Source organism: Ovis canadensis, chromosome 10 (genome assembly GCF_042477335.2).
Source record: "Ovis canadensis isolate MfBH-ARS-UI-01 breed Bighorn chromosome 10, ARS-UI_OviCan_v2, whole genome shotgun sequence".
NCBI lineage: Eukaryota > Metazoa > Chordata > Mammalia > Artiodactyla > Bovidae > Ovis > Ovis canadensis.
The window spans coordinates 25,520,355-25,539,147 of NC_091254.1; the positions used below are offsets into that span (position 1 = coordinate 25,520,355).

At 37.9% G+C, this 18,793-nt stretch overlaps 1 protein-coding gene across 4 annotated transcripts in view; it reads right to left on the bottom strand.

Annotated features, from left to right (window-relative positions):
• Nucleotides 1–382: 382 nt before the first annotated feature.
• Nucleotides 383–18,793, bottom strand: part of SUGT1 (SGT1 homolog, MIS12 kinetochore complex assembly cochaperone) — a 40,232-nt gene continuing 21,821 nt past the window's right edge. For 3 of the 4 annotated variants that reach the window (XM_069602171.1, XM_069602170.1, XM_069602172.1), the window contains 3 exons: nt 13,312–13,402; nt 9,071–9,252; nt 383–508 (listed from right to left, as the gene is read on the bottom strand). In XM_069602171.1, coding sequence (XP_069458272.1) covers nt 407–508; nt 9,071–9,252; nt 13,312–13,402 — 375 coding nt within the window. In that variant the 3' untranslated portion in view covers nt 383–406. Of the gene's footprint in view, nt 509–9,070; nt 11,162–13,311; nt 13,403–18,793 lie in introns of those variants that run through there. The other variant, XM_069602173.1, reaches the window with a different exon arrangement.

The following is an 18,793-nucleotide window of genomic DNA, read 5'->3' on the forward strand; positions in this document are numbered from 1 at the left end:
TTTAAAAGCAAACAATCTAACACTGAAATTGAGAAATCTATGCTCACCCAAAGTTGCCAGGTCTAATAAATTATTAATAGAATACTGCATCAAAAATAAGGCAATAACCCAAGATATAACCATTAATGATTTCTCCACTCCCACTACTAGGTAGAAATAATTTGTCTAGTAGCAAATGATACTTCACTCCATTTTAGCATATCTGAAATCCTTAAGGACAAAAGTGATAAAATGCAATCTTCATTAGACTTTCAGAACACTAGAAAATAATTTCTAAAGCACAGAGAGGTAAAGAGGTATAATCTCTGAAAAGATGTACTCAGTGTTCAAAATTCAAGAATGCAATATTAATACACAATGGGCGTTAGGTGAATATACGCAATACAGTGATAACAAATTAATTTATTTAGTACTTTTTCCATTCCATATCATCAGGAGGATTGATTTCAACTTTCCTTTTACCTACATCAGACCAGTTGGTACTCAAAACTGTACCACCAGACTCCATCTGCAATAAGAAATAAAAATAGATTAATTCTTGGACCATATAATCCAAACGATTATTTTTCAAAAAATGTTCCAAGCACAGAGCACCAAACACAAGCTATGTTTGGCTCAACACATACAACACAATATGTTAATGTTAGGCTTTCCAGGTAAGTTACTATACTTTGTAAAAATCTGAAAAGGAAACTCTAGTTATGTAGGAGGACCATGTCCACAGACACTGCCATATAGAACACCATGTCTCCTTGCGGATCAGCATAGAGGTATATATGGAAAAACTACCTTCAGATGAAACTGGCTCCCAAGGAAAATGATGATATAATCTCTTTTGCAGAGCTTAATAAAGATTTTCCAAACTAAACTCTTTCTGGTTGGACAGAACTCTAGGAGTCTCTTAATGTTCTATGTCAAATACATGCAAGTGTACACTGGAATTATTTTTGAATCAAGGTACATACACATACAGATATAGTGTCTCAGGAAAGAATCTGCCATCTATTTACTACCCACTGACTATTACAGCTACCAACAATCTTAGCATATTCATAAATACATTAAAAAAATAAAGCTCTAGATACTGTTATCTTGGGGCTTCTCAGGGGGCTCAGTGGTAAAGAACCCGCCTGCCAATGCAGGAGACACAGGTTCAATCCCTGGGCCAGGAAGATCCCCTGGAGAAGGAAATGGCAATTCATTTCAGCATTCTTGCCCGGGAAATCCCATGGACAGAGGAGCCTGGCGGGCTACAGTGTATGGGGTCACAGAAGAGTTGGACATGACTTAGTGACTAAACACCACTACCATTTATAATCTTACTGCAATTAAAAAAAAAAAAAAAAAAACACTGACTTGGATCACAGCAAGTAAGCTGCTAAAAATCTACACATTTAAAAATAACCAACCTGTGTTATTGGTGAATGTATAGTTGTACAGGCCACCACTACAGTGAAGCCTCTAAACAACGCCAGTGCCCCACACTCTCTGCCAAGCTCCTTCCCCTGGGTTCCTCCGCACGGATGTTCTTCTCCCACGGAGAGAGATGCGTGACATGTCATCCTCCAAGCTTGACATGGCACTGTCTCTCTGTGGCCTCCTTTGACCCTATTTAGGACTCTAGCTACTTCTTCTCGTAAGATTTGTCTACTGGGTGAGCAATATATAATATAAATTGGATGACACTGCATTGTTAAAATTGTAAGGATCTGCTTTCTTACACCTGCTTCCCACCCCTGGCTTCAAACTAGAGCTGAGAGTTTCTAAAAGGCAAGGAGCATATTTTACCAATACTTACATGCTAGATCAATACTTCAGCATACATATTTTTTACCATATATTACCAATACTCAAATGCTAGATCAATACTTTACCATACACACCACACATGGTTATTAATACTTAAATGCTGTAGCCTGGCACATAGTAGGCTTCAAATAAAATACTGAATAAAATGGGACAAGTCTGTATAATAAATTACTCCTAAGAGAACTGAAAACAGCTTTAATTTATAACCTGATCATGTCTGCTGATGACATTTATCTTCCCCTTTCTGCTATGGACTGCAGTGCATCTGAGCACTTCCCTGATTTATTCTGTACACTTGGTCTTCTTGCCCAAGTAGACTGAGAGATTACAGATGAGACAGTTTGCTTCTCTGTACAGGCAGACCTTATTTTATTGTGCTTCCCTTTATTGCACTTTGTAGATACTGCATTTTTTACAACTTGAAGGTTTGTGGCAACCCTGCATCAAGTGAGCTGCTAAGTCACTTTTCCAACAGTGTGTGCTCACTCCATGTTTCTGTCACATCCTGATAATTCTCTTCTATTTCAAACTTTTTCATTGTTATTATATTTGTTATGAGAATCTGTGACCAGTGATCTTTGATGTTACTCCTGCAAAAAACTACAACTTGCTGAAGACTCAGATGATAAAGTTAGCATATTTTAGCAATAAAGTATTTTTAAATTAAGGTACATACACTGTTTTTTAGACATGTTATTACACTCTCAACAGACTATAGCATAGTGTAAATGTAACTTTTATACAAACTAGAAAACCAAATGGTATGACTCACTTTATTGCAAGATTTGCTTTAAAATGGCAGTCTAGAATTAAATCCACAGATCTCCAAGGTATGCCAGTATTCCCACAAGGACAGAAGCCAAGTCCTTGCTATGTTCCAGATCAATGTTGCCAGACAGAGGGCTTATTTATGCATGTGTATAGTTCAATTACAATTAGCAAAGTTTCTATATGAAAACGGACACAGATTCCGTATCTCTGAAATTTTACACATTATTTTGTCTAGCAAGCTCTTAAAAAGTCAATATTTAATCTAATTTCTGGGAATTACCTGGGGGCCCAGAGGTTAGGATTCCAGGGGGCATAGGTTTGATCCTTTGCTAGGAAACTAAGATCCCACAAACCACCGAGTATGTGTGTGTGGCAGGGGGGGTACTGCTTTCTCCTTCTGGAGGCATTAATATACTTTTTCCTATTCTTTCTACTAAGTACAACTAAAAACCTTGAATGTCATTTAAATAACAAATGTAAGAGGACACGTCAGCTAGAGACCCTGGGACCCAAGGAACAACATGGTGGTGAGTTCTTTGGGTTTTCTTTTGCCTCATTTTTTCAAGAGTTGGAAGTGAAGAAGCTGGAAATGCCAAAGGGTATGACCAAAAAACCTAACAAAAGGCTGCTTTCTCTAGCCAAAGGATGAAGACCAATAGGAAAACAGAAAGCTTTTAGACAGTAATCACTCCAGTCAAAACCACAGTGAAGACTGTGGTCCATCTCCACCCAGGCCAGCACCATGAAGAGCCTAGACTTTGACCCATGCTATGGTACCATGATCTGGCCTCCTCTGTTGACCGGGCTCAGTGGAAACCACCTGGGCAGCTGAACAGCTGCCTATTCCCAGCAGTAACAAGGAGTGGCCCTGGGGGGTCTACAGAGGCAGAGCGGGATACATGGATTTCTACCTCCACCTGGCGATAGTGAAGTGGTTAACTTCCCTTCCTTTGCCAGAGTGGTCGTCAGAGAAAGCTCCTTCACAAGGAAGGTTTAAATAAGATCTACAGTTTTGTAACATGAAAATGTCCAGGTTTCAACTAGGTACCACTTGGCACTTATGAAAAACACCAAGAACCAGAAAGATTTCAGACTATATGTTTAAAAAGAGAAGACAACCAACAGATGCTAACACAGAGATAACAGAGAAGTTAAAATGATCTGACATGCTTTTAAAGCAGTCAGGGTAAAAATGTTTCAACAAGAATCATGAACTAGCTTGAAACAAATGAAAAAACAGAAACCTCAGTAAACAAAGATATAAAGAAGAACCAAATAAAAGTTTTAGAATTGAAAAATACACTTGAAACAAAAAGATTGGTGAACGGGCTCAAGAGCAGAATAGAGAAAACAATCAATCAGTGAACTGGAAAACAAACCTATATAAACCTGAGTGACAGAGAAGAGAGGTAAAATGAAGAGCCCTAGGAATGTGCAGTGCTGTAACAAACCATGCAGTATCTGTGTCATCAGGTTCCAGGGAGAAGAAAACAAAGAAGGCAGGTCTGAAAAGGTACTCGATACAATGAATGAAAATATCCTACAAGTGGCAAAAAACATAAATCTATGGTTACAAGAAACTGAGCAAATTCCAATCAGTATAAACCCAAAGAAATCCCTGCCAATACAGAGAGTTTGTCATGGACAGATCTACTCTGAAAGAATGCCTTAAGGAACCTCTCTAGACAGAAAAGAAACAGTAGAAACCAGAACCCTGAAACGCAGTAAGGAAGAAAGGCCACAAGATGGGGGAAGACAAGAGAACTTGCTTTTCCTCTTGTAAGTTTTCCAAATTACTACACTGTATGATGTGATTTCTAAATGTATGCAGAGGAAATATTTAAGAAATTATAAGTGAGAAAAGGTAAAGGTACATAAAGAGAGGTAACATTTCTAAATGTCACTCAGTTTCAAAAAACGATACCAGGAGACTAAGAGAAGTATAATATAGCTAATATAAAATCTAGAGCTACCACTAAAAATGCTATACAAAGAAAACACTAAAAAATACTACATAACTCAAGATGAAATTCTAAAAAATGTTCATGTAATCACAGGAGAACAGGAAAGACAAAAACAGAAATACAGAGCAAAGAGAAAACTTCTTTGGCAGACATAAGTCCTAAAGTATCAATAATTAAACGTGAGTGGTCCAAATGCATCGATTAAAAGAGACTGGTAGAGCAAATTAGGAGAATGAAATGGCCACCCACTCCAGTACTCTTGCCTACAGAATTCCATGGACAGAGGAGCCTGGTGGGCTGCTGTCCATGGGGTCGCAGAGTCAGACTCGACTGAAGCGACTTAGCAGCAGTAGCAGCAGAGTAAATTAGAAACATGACACGAATACATGCTGTCCAAGATACTTTACCTATGACTTAGGAATCTGAAACAGAATGAATATGTGTGTGTGTGCATATACAGCTGAATCACTTTGCTGTAAACCTGAAATTAATACAACATTGTAAATGAACTGTACTCCAATAAAATTTTTAAAAACGAAAATTTAAAAAGTATGACTTAGGCAGACTGAAAATAAAAGGATGGAACAAGATATATCATGCAAAAATTAAACAACAGATATAATCAGCTATATTAATATTAGCAAAAAAATTACCAGAGCTAGAGAATGACATTGTATAATGATAAAAAAGCAATCCACCAAGAAAATGTAACAATCCTAAACACATATGGACTAAACAGAGCTCCAAAATATGTGAAGCAAAAATTCACAAAACCTAAATATGAAATCAATAAATCCATGATTATAGCTGAAGACCCTCTGTCAACAATGAATAGAACAGTAAGACAGAAAATCAACTCAGAATATTTTTTAAAAATTCAGTAAGAATATCAATCAATAGGATTTAACTGACATCTATAGAACACTCCATTCAATAAGAACAGAATATACATTCTTTCAAGTGGAATATATACTTAAAATAAGAAGTTTCAAGTGAAATAAAAATATATATTGAACTGAATAAAAATGAAAATATAAAATAAAAATTTGTAGGAGACAGCTAAAATTCCTGAGAGGGAAACATAGAGCATAAACACATATAATAGAAAAAAGAAATTAAAGGGTTGAATCAATAATCTAAGCACACATCTAAAACCTATTAAAAAAAGGAATAGCAAAATAAACCCAAATCAAGCATAAGGAAAAAAATAATTAAAAGCAGAAATAAATGAAATTTAGAATAAAAAACAGGAAAAATGTAAGATCTACAAAAAAAGGTGATTCTTTGGGGGAACCAAAAAAAAAAGAGGGTGAAGTCAGTAAAATTGACAAACCCTAGCAAGACAAAGAAAAAGAGAGAAACGACAAATTAGTATCACAGGAATGAAATGGGTTATCACTACAGACCCTGCAGCCGTCAAAAGGCTAAGAAGGAAATCATACCAACTAACAACTTGAACAAAACAGACCAATCCCTCAAAAACAAACTACCACAAGTCGCTGTATGTAAAATAGATAACCCGAACAGTCCTATAAGCTATCAGGATAATGAAATTCATAATTTAAAACCTCCCCAAAAAAGAAGTATCAAGGCCCAGATGGCTTCATTGGTTTAAAGAATCTTTAAAGACAAATTATCACTCATTCTACAAATCCATTCCCCTCAAAACAGAGGACTGGGCACTTTCCCATTCATTCTATGAAGCATTACCCTGATACCAAAACCAGAAAAGAATGGCACCAAAAAAGGGAACACTACAGACCAATGTCCCTCATAAATACAGATACAAAAATGCTTAAAACATCTGAAAACAGAACTGAATAATACACCACAAAAAGAGTCACACACTGACCAAGCGGGGTTTATCCCAGGGGTGCAAAGCTGGATCCATGAAGAAAATAATCATAGTAATCATATAAAATCACTACTTAAACAAGTTAAAGGAACGAAAAACCTACCTAATCATATTGATTCAAAGCAGAAAAAACATTTCACAAGTCAACAGCCATTCATGATAAAAAAAATCTCAGGAAAACAGAAACAGAGCAAAACTTTCTTAACTTGATAAGCATCTACAAAAACCTACAGCTAACATTATACTTAACAGTGAAAGATTGAATAGTTTTTCCCTTAAGATGGGGAACAAGGCTTGGATGTCTACTCTTATTCAACGTAATAATGGGAGGTCTAGTCAATCAGTACAGCAATAAAAGCAGATAAACAGCACACATATCAGAAATGAAGAAATTAAACTGTCCCTATTTGAAGACTGTCTACACAGAAAATCACAAGGGATCTACCAAAAAAATCTCCCAGAACCAGTGAGTTCAGTAAGGTCACAGAAGACAAGATAAACATTAAAAAAAAAAACACCAAAAAACAAAGTCCTGTATTTCTAGATATTAGAAACAAACACATGGGTAAGAAAATTAAATATATAATTCCATTGACAATCACTCAAAGAAAGAACCAAATACTTTGGTGTATCTAGTAAAACACACACTGGATTTACATGCTGAAAAGTGCACAACAATGATGAAAGAAATCAGGGATCTAAATAAATGAAGCTGGAAGATTCGGCACAGTAAAGATGTCAGTTTCTCCAAATTGGTATACAGCTCAATGTAATTCCTAACAGGACTTTTTCCACATTAGACAAACTATTCTAAAATTTATAGAAAAGCAAAGGAACTGAAATATCCAAAACAATTTTGAAAATGAAAAATAGAGTAGGGGAAATAAATCGGTCCAATTTCAAGACTTAAAATAGCAACAGTAACTTAGACTGTGGCATTAACAGAGCAACAGACACTCAGAACAGTGGAACAGGGACCCCAGAAACAGACTCAACGCTAATACGCTCAACTGATTTTTGAGGAAGATGAAAGGCAATTCAAGGACGGAAAGACAGCCATTTGAACAAATGGTGCCAGGGCAACTGAACAAATACAGGTCAAAAAAAAAAAAAAAGCTTACCCTGCATCTCATACTTCATATAAAAATTAACTCAAAATGGATCATGGACTAAGATGCCATAAGTAAGAAAAACCTGTATTAAAAGAAAGAACGCAGGGACTTCCCTGGTGGTTCAGAGGTTGAAAGTCTGCCTTGCAGTGCAGGGGATGTGGGTTCAATCCCTGGTCAAGGAACTAAGACCCCACATGCCACAGAGCAACTAAGTCTGTGTACTGCAACTACTGAAGTCTGCAGACCCCAGTCAGAGAGTCCATGTGAGGCAACGAGATATCGCAGGATGCAACAAAGATCCCACACAGCCAAATAACTAAATTTTTTTTTTTTAAAGGAACACAGAAGACAATCTTTGAGATCTAGAACTAAGCAAAGAGTTCTTAGAACTCGACACCAAACCCATGATCCATAGAACAAAAATTGATACATTGGACTTCATCAAAATTATACCTCAGTTCTGCTAAAGACTGTTAAGAAAAGAAAAAGACAAGCTACAGACTGGGAGAAAATATTCGCAGACTCCATATCAGACAAACTCGCCAGATTAGTGGCTGCCATGGGCTAAGGACGGGTAGGAAGAAAGGGTGTGAACATGGGTATAAGATGACAACGATGAGGGAATCCTGTGGCAACAGAAATGTTCTCTATCTTAACTGTCAACACCATGGCTGTAATATTAATTCTGCCAGATGCTTCCACTGGGGAAATCTGTAAAAGCTAGAAGGCATCTCTTGTACCTTCTCCAACTGTATGGGAATCTACAATTATCTCAATGTAAAACGTTTAATATAAAAAAATTCTAAAGCAATAGTGAAAACCACAGTCATGATCAGTTACCACATGGTAACTTGATATGGAATATCTCAGCCTCAAACACACTTATTACCTCAAACACATTTATTAATTAAATGTTAGTTAATTTTAATTATTAAATATTAACTTTAACTTTCTACTGTAAAAATAAATACCTTAAAAGACAGTGACATTTTCAGAGCTACAGGCGAAAGTCCAATGATTACAGCTTCAAGCAAAATCTACATGGTTCTACAGAACTGAGGCCTAATTCAGGTGGTATTCATGCCCTGGCAAAGAGCCTGAATTTTCCTAACAGAGAAATTATTAACAAACCAGTGGATAATCAACGTGCACCGACCACTTGCCCAACACTGTTCTGGAAGTCTCCCTTCTATATTCCTCATCCTTGACACTGAGACTACATATGGCACTAGATGGAGAACACTGGACGCCCACTCAGCTACTGTGATAAATCTGACTAGAGTAACTCCTAGCGCCCACGCTAACCTTGGGATCTCAAGTCTCTCAAGTTCTAACTCCCTGTTGAAAAAATTTATGTGGACTACATATACCATTTGTTTCTCACCTCTTCCACAAGTTTCCAACTTTCTCATAAAGTTTCAAGCAAGAAGAAGTGGTCAGACAAAGCCCATTTAAAATGGTCTCCCAACTACAGTACATATAATCTGATCTCTTTACTTATATTTTTAATTTCTGAAATTTACAACTATAACAGATTTTCTTAAAGTTTATGTTCTTACAAATGATTTGTTCATGGCACGTTTCACTTCATCAGAGCCATCTGAATAGATCTGCTGAAATAATTTGTTTAAAGCTGCATCTCCCTCCAACTTTTCATTCTTTTCTTCTTCTTTGATCTCACCGACCAATTTATCCCAATTTCTTGTATAATGAGATGATGATGGATATAGGTTTTTTACATCTATGGAGTAAAAAAAAGAAGTGATTAATCAACATGTGTCGATTATGTCAAGCACACGTAACTTTGTGACCATGGTGTTTACATCTCAGCAAATAGTTTAAATCATTAAATTTCATGTTTGTAATAAATGTCTTCCTGACATATAAATCAATAATTAACATTTAAAACCTCTAAAGACTGAATTGGTAAGCATAATGTAAAATCTGGAAATTTCTTTTGAGCAAAATAACTCATAGTGTAAACTTTTGGTACATTATGCAAAACTAGATTAACAAAGAAAGCCTACATGTTACTAATAGGAGAAACTGTGAGGAGCATACAGGAACTTCCCTTCTAAGACCCACTATTTTTACTTATTTCTGACTGTGCTGGGTCTTCACTGCTGCAGGCTTTCTCTAACTGCGGTGACTGGGGGCCACTCTTGCCGTGTGCAGGCTTCTCACTGCAGTGTCTTCTTTTGTTCCCGAGCTCGGGCTCTGCGCATGCGGGCTTCAGTAGTTGTGGCAAACAAGCTCAGGAGTTGCGACCCATGGGCTCTAGAGCGCTGGCTCTGTAGTTGTAGCTCACAGGCTTAGCTGCCCCACAGCATGTGGAATCTTCCCAGATACAGGATCAAACTTGTGCCCTCTGCATTGGCAAGCAGATTCTTAATCACTCACTGGACCACTAGGGAAGCCCACATACAGGAACTCTTATGTTTAGAGAAAAGGTGCAAAGATTGTACCAACAATTCTAAAAATACTGACTTTTTAAAATAGATGCTTCATTAACAAACTGTCTCTAAACACAGCTTTAACAAATGTTAGAAAATACAGTTTCTAGGGCTTCCTCAGTGGCTCAGTGGTAAAGAATACACCTGTCAACGCAGGAGACACCGTTTCTATCCCTGGTCCGGGAAGATACCACATGCCACGGGGCAACTAAATCTGTGCACCACAATTACTGAGCTAGCGATCTAGAGCCCGGGAGCTGCAACTACTGAGCCCATGCTCCTCGGCTACTGAAGCCTGCCCACCCTAGAGCCAGCGCTCCCCAAGAGGCAAAGCCTGCGTATCACAACTGGGGAGCAGCCCCCACTCGCCACAACTAGAGAAAAGCCGTGCGCCAACAAAGACCCAGCAAAGGCAAAAATACATGAAATGATATTGATGTGTGTGTGTGTGTGTGTGTATAAAGTAGCTTCTCCTGAGGTACTTATATCTTTCAGAGTAAAATTAAACTGAAAACAATGACATGCCATTTGACACTGCCATGCCATCTGACAGTGAGTTAAGACTCCATCCTCTCACCACATTAAAAATATCAGATTACTTCAGCAGAAGAAAACAATAAAGAATTCTTGAATGCTGAAAAATAGTACACGATGACCCAGAGGTCAATGCCCACATCACGTGCACACAGGAAATAATATTACTTGGAGGACACATTGGGATTAAACAGAGGCTGCTTGCAGCCAGAGAGGCAACCAACCCAGGGAGATTCAGGGCACTGCCAAAACTGCCCCAAAGACCAAGGGAATCAAGGTCTTGACACACAAATAGTTTAAAAGAAACTAACCAGATTACATAAGAACTATAAGAGCAGATCTGTTCATTATTCAACGGAAATATAAGCCACAAATATGAGTCACAAATATAATTCTAAAATTTCTAGTAGTTTAAAAAAACAATCAGGTGAAATACATTCTAAAAATGTCTTATTTAGCCTAACACATCCAAAACAGTATCAGTTCAACATGAAATCAATATAAAAATATTAATATATTTTATATATCCTTTTCACACTAAGTTTAAAATCTGGTATGTATTTTACATTTAGAGCACATCGCAATCCAGACTAGTCATATTCCAAGTGGTCAATAGGTACAGGTGGTTTGCAGCTACTACACTGGATGGTACAGCTAGATAGCCTAAAAAAAAAAACAAAAAAAAAACAACTTCCCTATGAATTTAGAATTTCCCTGTGAATCAGGACACATTATGCTAGTCTACACATCCCTCTTCCACTATTGCCACTATATGTCCCCCTTCTCAAAAGAGATGAGAAACGAATCGTTCACTCTGTTTTCCATCCTTTCTCTTCACCTCTCCCCCTGCCCATCTCACCACCCAATCCCTAACAAGACAAACGACAACACACCAGTTTTATAGAGGGCAAGCAAACTGTTTTCCAAATTCTATCCACCTGTCCTCCACCAGTAATCTCTTTCTTTTGTACATTTTCACTAGGAGCCAAGAAAACAAAAAAACGCATGCCAATGGTAAATTAAGAACTTAGGACACACGGGTTTAATTAATCCTAATGCTGATCTGCCAGATGGGACCACAGTTCTCATCTCCATTTTACAGATAAGAAAGCTGGCACAGATAGGTTAACAACTTGCCCTTATCTGCCCTTATCTGCAGTCTCCAGCTTGTCAAACAATCTGATAAGCACATTAACCCCTTACAAAAAATATAACCGGTCAGGAAGAATACCATCTTGAATATCCAAGGCATTGAGTTTAAAAAGAGTTTGTAACCATAACACCAAAAAAATCTTTAATCTCAGAAAAACATTAATACCTGCAGGTGGCAAATGAACTACTCAGAGACAGGTAACCTAACTTCTTGCTTATTCACTCTCACATCAACTAACTGCAAAGCTACTCATGTCAGCAGAGACTTCCCACTGTTAGAAAACGCAGCAACAAGCAGTATCACACATGGAGTACAAGAACCAGACCCAGACTCTGAAGACCTGGATTTAGTCCTGGACAATGAAAACTGCGGGGTAATCTCAGGCAAGCTGTTTAACCTTTCTGAGCCCGTAAGATCAGAGGAACAATACGAGGTCACTTACTATACAGGGCTGCTGCTAAAACTAGGTGAGATACTACATTTAAAATATGTCTTAAAAACATGCTTTAAGCTATATATAAACCTCAATCCAAAAATCTCTGGGAATCAACCCCATAAGAAGCATATAACATCTTTACCAAACCTTTCACATACAGCAGGGCACAGAAGCTTAATAAACAGCTCATATACCAACCTAAATCATTTCGATTCCTAAAAATTATCTGGGAGGGTAAATTTCCTGGCTCTGCTAATTATGCTGTAGGTTAGCTATGACAGTGTCATGCAGGGAACTGGGTGAAGGGTACATGGGAACTCTAAATTTCTGCAACTTCTATTAGAACCTAACGTTATCTCAAAATAAAATTTGAAGATGAATGCTCTACTGGTAAACTTGGCATTTTCTACAAGGTGCCACAATGAAACTGTATTTTATACTACAGAAGAAAGCAGTGAAAAATCAAAAAGTAGCTGAAACAAAGTTACCTCATTTTGGTCATCAAATCAGAGCATTATCTCTAATCAAAAGGTAATCTCTCTCCATTCATTAATGAGGTCATTGCTATAAAACAGCCTTAGACTTTAGGTCTAAGCGTGTCCCACAGATTAATCACTGCGTTAGAAAAACACCTGTCTACTGCCTATGCTTAGAACTGACCCCAACATAAAGCAGTCTTTTCCTTAAAGGATTAAGCAATCAACCCTTGTTTTCTACTCTACTCATAGGCTTGCCTTAGGCCTTCGTCAGCTGTCTGCCTCCACCTCTTAGAAAAATAGTGAAATGTGCTAGATACTTTTCTCTGGGAAGCCCTGAAATTCCAGGAAATTAAGAGTTGACTATATTAGAAGAAACAGAAAGGCATAAATAAGAGGGGAGAAAGGAAGAGTGGGAAATTTATCAGCAGAGTAAAACTATTACACATAAAAAACGGGAAAGGCCAACACACAAAAACAACCCCCAGCCAATGTCACAAACTGCCACGGTAAACAATGAACTCCACTTCCCTCTGGGCTCTGATGCCATTCATTTGTATTCTTATGGAGTTTAAGAAGTTAGAACCACCATTAAGAAATAGTTTGTATTCATTACAGAGCAACATTATACTCCATGTATTTTATCTTGAGAACATAAATAATGAAGTAGAAAGAATACTCATCACTATTTAATTTCAACTATATAACACAACATGAATCCAAAGCGCATCAAGGCCAGAAAACAAACCTGCTATGAACGGTTTGGGGTTAGGCACATCTCCTTGCCCCTCTAGCTTTTCCCATCTCACAGCCTCTGGCTTTTTCATTTTAATTTCAATCTGGAGGAGACACCAAAAAAAATCAATTATTCAATGTAAAATACACAGAACAGTTTAAAAAAAAAAGCAATTTCCTTCAGTTATCAATGTTTCATAAGAATTAATAGTGTCCTTGCTTCCAAAGCTAAATTACAAAGCTAAATTCGGAGAACTCTGAAACAATTACTTTGTTTCTACTTAAAAGCCACCTTCAAAAACAATATACATACACACTCTAAACTACAATTAAGAATCTAGAAATCCACATGCTTTTCTTCTTTTAAAGCAGTGTCCTCAACTGGGGTGATTTTGTCCCCGAGGGGATATTTGGCAATGTCTGGAAACACTGTTGGGTCATCACAACTGAGGCACAGGTGAGGAGAGGCTGTGTGTGTATCTGCTCAGTTGCTCAGTCCTGTCCGACTCTGCAACCCACAGACTGTAGCCCACCAGGCTCCTCCATCTAAGGGATTTTCCTAGCAAGAATACTGCAGTGGGTTGCCAGTTCCTCCTCCAGGGGCTCTTCCCCACCCAGGGGTTGAACCAGTGTCTCCTGCATCTCCAGCATTCGGAGGTGGCCTTTTTTTTTTTTTTTTTTACCACTGAGCGACCTGGGAAGCTCCTAAGGAAAGGCAAGCGGTGCTACTAAATATAAATATCCTATAACATACAGGGTAACACCCACAACAAAGAATTACCCAGCCCCAAATGTTAACAGTGCTCACCACTGTTCTAAAGGAGTTACTATGTATGTGTATACATTAACCTGTTTCAGAGTAGAAAAACTTATTTCATTGTATAAAAATATCAAAACAAGTAAAACTAAGTCATGAGTTAGATCCCTTAAATTATAACTTGCTTAATAATAACATCCTGCAACTTGCCTTTATTGACTAAAGTCACTTTAATTGTTCTTGCAAATTGCATACCCTCCAAGTTTCATGTAGCATGAAGACACTTTTAAGCACCCACTATATACAACACCTCCGATGTATGGGTCATTATATTAGTGACCCACTGGTGAAAAACCAACTGCAGTTTTGGACCATGAAATTTTTTTTTTTTTGACCATGAATTTTAAATCATTATAACTAGGTTCAAACACATCTGTATCAATCAAAATAGGAACCATTACAATCAACACATTTTTGCCAACAAGAAATAAGTTTGTTTATTCCTGTACCATAAAAATCAGTGCTTCAGGATTGAATGAACTCTTGAAAGCATGTTCTGCCTCCTGCTGGTTGTGGAAGCATTTTTCCTTCAAAAAGCTGTCGAGATCCTTGAAGAAGTGGTAGCCACTGGTGAGTGGCCAGGTGAATATGGCAGATGATGCAAAACCTCACAGCCCAATTCGTTTAATTTCTGAAGTGCTGGTTGTCAATATGCAGTTGGGCACTGTCATGCAGACGAACTGGGCCCTTTCTATTGAGCAAAGCCAGCTGCAGGCACAGCAGTTTTTGGTGCATCTCATCGATCTGCTGAGCATACGTCTCAGATGTAATGGTTTCAGAAAGTTATAGTCGATGGACAGGCAGCAGACCACCAAAAAGGGACCCTAACCTTTTCTGGTGCAAGTTTAGCTTTGGGAAGTGCTTTGGAGCGTCTTCTTGGTCCAACCACTGAGCTGGTCATTGCCAACTGTACAAAATCTACTTACCATTCGTCACAATCCACTGAGAAATGGTTCACTGTTGTTGCAAAGGATAAGGGAAGATGACACTTCCAAACAATGGTTTTTTGATTTGCAGTCAGCTTACGAGGCACCCACTTATCCAGTTTTTTCACCTTTCCAATTTGCTTCAAATGCCAAATGACCACCGAATGGTCGACACTGAGTTCTTTGGCAACGTCTCACATAGCTGAAAGAGGATCAGCTTCGATGTACATCCATTAGCAGTTTCTGGGCCAAATGAGTTGTTGATTTGAGTTGTCTCTGCAGCTTTATGACCCATTTTGAACTCAAATAAGATAATTGCTCAAATTTTTCTTTTTATCTAACATCATTTCCCTAGTCTAAAATAAATATAAACAGCAAGTAGTAAGTCATTAGCAAAAAAAAAAAAAGGGAGAAATGTGCATTAAAATGATGTATAACATATCCACATTTATATAAGAAGGTGTTCTAATATCAAAAGGCAAAGTTCAACAATTCAAAACCACTATTACTTTTGCAGACGGTAAAGCATCCGCCTGCAATGCAGGAGACTGGGGTTCAACGCCTGGGCTGGGAAGATCCCCCAGAGCAGGAAATGGCAACCCACTCCAGTATTCCTGCCTGGAGAATCCCACGGACAGAGGAGCCTGGTGGGGGGCTACAGTCCATGGGGCTGCGAAGAGTCAGACACAACTGAGCGATTAACACACAACAGTAATGGCAACTTTTCCTGGAACATAGAGCTAGTCATGCCCAGGCCACTGACCATTCAACTGGGGCTCCATGAGTGTTTGACCTCAGAGGGCCAAAATATGTCACCCTCAGAATATGCTAATGCCATTTTCTGAACATGCATCTCACGAAGAAACGTGTAACTCAGATATGCCCCTGCAGGACACCAATGACTTCACTTTATCATCCTTCCCTTCCCCCACCCCTCAGATCACCTTGCTTCTTTATCCCATAAATATCCCAAGTCTGTCACCTCTGGAGAGGCAGATATAAGATTTTTTGTTGTTGTTCTCCTGTCTCGTCATTCAGCTGCCTCAAGAATAAACTCTCTTTTGCAAATATCAGTGTCTTAGTGTTTGGCTTATTGTGCATTGGACCTGCTTTGATAACACAAGTAATGATAACATTTTTACAATCATTGGTTCAGTAATCATCAAACATCTACCGTGAGCAAGGTATAGCCTTCAGAAATGTGAGGGATTTTTTTACATATTAAAAAATAATATGTGGTCATCCCTGACCACTCAGTAGTGTGTGAAGCACTTGAAGAAAGGCAACTAAATGTTCTAAACACTCAGGAGAGATCACACTGGCTGTGAACAGGAAGGTTTCCAGGCACCTTGAGGGCTGTGAGAAGCAGGAGCATTTACAGTGATGGCAAGGGTCTCCAGAAGCAAAGCGAACTGTCAAAAACTGGAGCCCCGAGGTGAGAAAGGACAGTGTTATCAGCCAGTGAAAAGATCAGTTTGTCTCAAGTCCAGAATTTTTGTTAAAGCAGAGAAAAATACAAATGGAAAAAGGTGTAAGACAGACTATGAAGAGCTTCTGAGTGCTAAACTAAGGCCGCTTATTACAACGAAATGTTAAAAGCTTCCTAAAAGAATCCTTTACTCTCTAATCAAGGCTGCTCCCCCAGAATCTACCTAACACACACTCACAGAGCACTTATCACCTTACGTTCTCCTTATTCAAATAATGCTCAGCCCCAATTTGAGCCTAGCAAAAATCAGCATTTATAGTGCTGGTAAACACAGTAATAACCATTATGCAAATAGTTTTAAGAATCAAGTTAGAATTTTATATTCTAATGTTTCTTCTAAGAAAATAATTACAACTTTTTAAGTAGGAAAAAAACCCCAAAGACAAGCCTATTATGTCCACTTTGGTTCTTTGATCTTTTTGGTGAAGATGAGTCATTTAAAGTAGCAATTGCTGGTAATCTTTCTACCAAAAGAGTTTAGGGAGAAAATCCTTAAAAATCTTCATTTTAAAATACTTTAACAAAACACTAACAGTAATCTGCCAGTATTTTCAGTCAGATATGAAGTGATGGGTATAAAAGGGGTGTGGACCTTTTCTTAAGGTGCCCAGAAATGTAACAAAAAATGTTTAAGAGAAAAAACATGAGACAAATCTCACTGGAAAAGAAGCAAAACAATCAGTCTTTTACATGTAATGTATGTATTTTAAATTCTACATGAATAAAAACAAACATTTACAAGATCTCCAGAATTCTGTAAAGTGAACTATGACTTAACTTTCATAAAGCAAAATACTACCAATATTTTCTCATACACAGTATGAGGACTCTGGTCATTTTCAGTTGTCACTGTTGAGATCTTTATCAAAAAGGGACAGAAATCCAATAGTCAGGAATGACACAAAATCAATTACTGAAAAGGACTATTAATATACTAAAATTTAAAACTGCATCTAACTGCATCTTGCTCCTTTAATTTTCAACTTATCTAGAAATGGAGACTTCACAAGCAGTGTGTACATCACCAGTATCCTTAACTGACTTCAGTCATGGGGCACCCCATGCTCACACCACGTTTTCCTGTACTAAGAACTGCCTATAAAAAGTCCCTCGCTTCACCTGAATAGCAGCACACACTAGCACCGGCATCTCTGAAAGCCACTACAACCTGAGTAATTGTGCATTATGAACAAAGAGGCCTTTATAAAGCCAAAGTCAGAGCTCTAAGTAACAACCTATTTCAACTGAGACAAGCTGCCTTGAACTTGAAAGTATGCTTACTCCATTCATTAAAAGAAATGCACAGAATAAAGCATTTAAAGCGGCTTTCTTAAAAGGCAAAAGGGGAGAGACTAATTTTCTATGAATTCCTTTTTATATCTACTTCACTTTAATGCTTATATATGCTCTTAAAAGTGATTCTGACAGATACTTTGACAGATACTTTGCAAAATACCACCAGTCCAACTTCAGATATTTTTACTGGGACTATTAATCAGCCATTCTATTTTCATTTAAGTCAAAAGTAATTTAAAGATAACTTAAAACTTTGATGATTTGCGTGAATGCAGCTCTCATAGGCACAGAGAAGGCTTTCAATGTGCCACAAGGTCCCAAGCAGTACTAAGACTACTAGTAAGAATCCCTGTGTGCTGGGTTGTCAGTGTTCAATATTATGCGTACCACCCCCCATTTCTAAGCTCTCCTTTGCACAGCAGAAAATTTAATTTTTTCCAATGAAAGGAAATTTAGATTTAAAGAAAAGCCATTACTTCTAAAGGGTCACGGCATCCAGAGACCATCTTCTTAAAAAAAGGTGAGTCTTTACTTACTACAGATTGATGGTGAAGGAATCTTTACCAGAGACTAGAGAGCTGTGCAGCTTACTGGTCAACTTTTTTTTTTTTTTTTTTGGCAAACTTTTGAGAACCATCTGTTTCAAAGATCCAGTCATTAGTGTTCCTTGATCTTTAGAACGCAGCTTTCCCAATGTTCTCTCACTCAGCTCTTTGCACATTTAACTTCTGTATCAAAACTCTTAGAATAGCTCAGTCTCCCTGAGGCCAGAACGTACATCTGCTGTCTTTATTTTTATTTTCAAATCATTTTATAACGTTTTTAATGCAAAGGATGGTAATGCATGAATCACCTTCCCCAATGTTCTAACAGCACAGCTCAAACGAGTACTGAGTGCCTACTGTGAGCCAGGCACTATGCTGGTGCATAGGGCCCCTCACCACCTTGATTCTTCTTGAAGAAATCA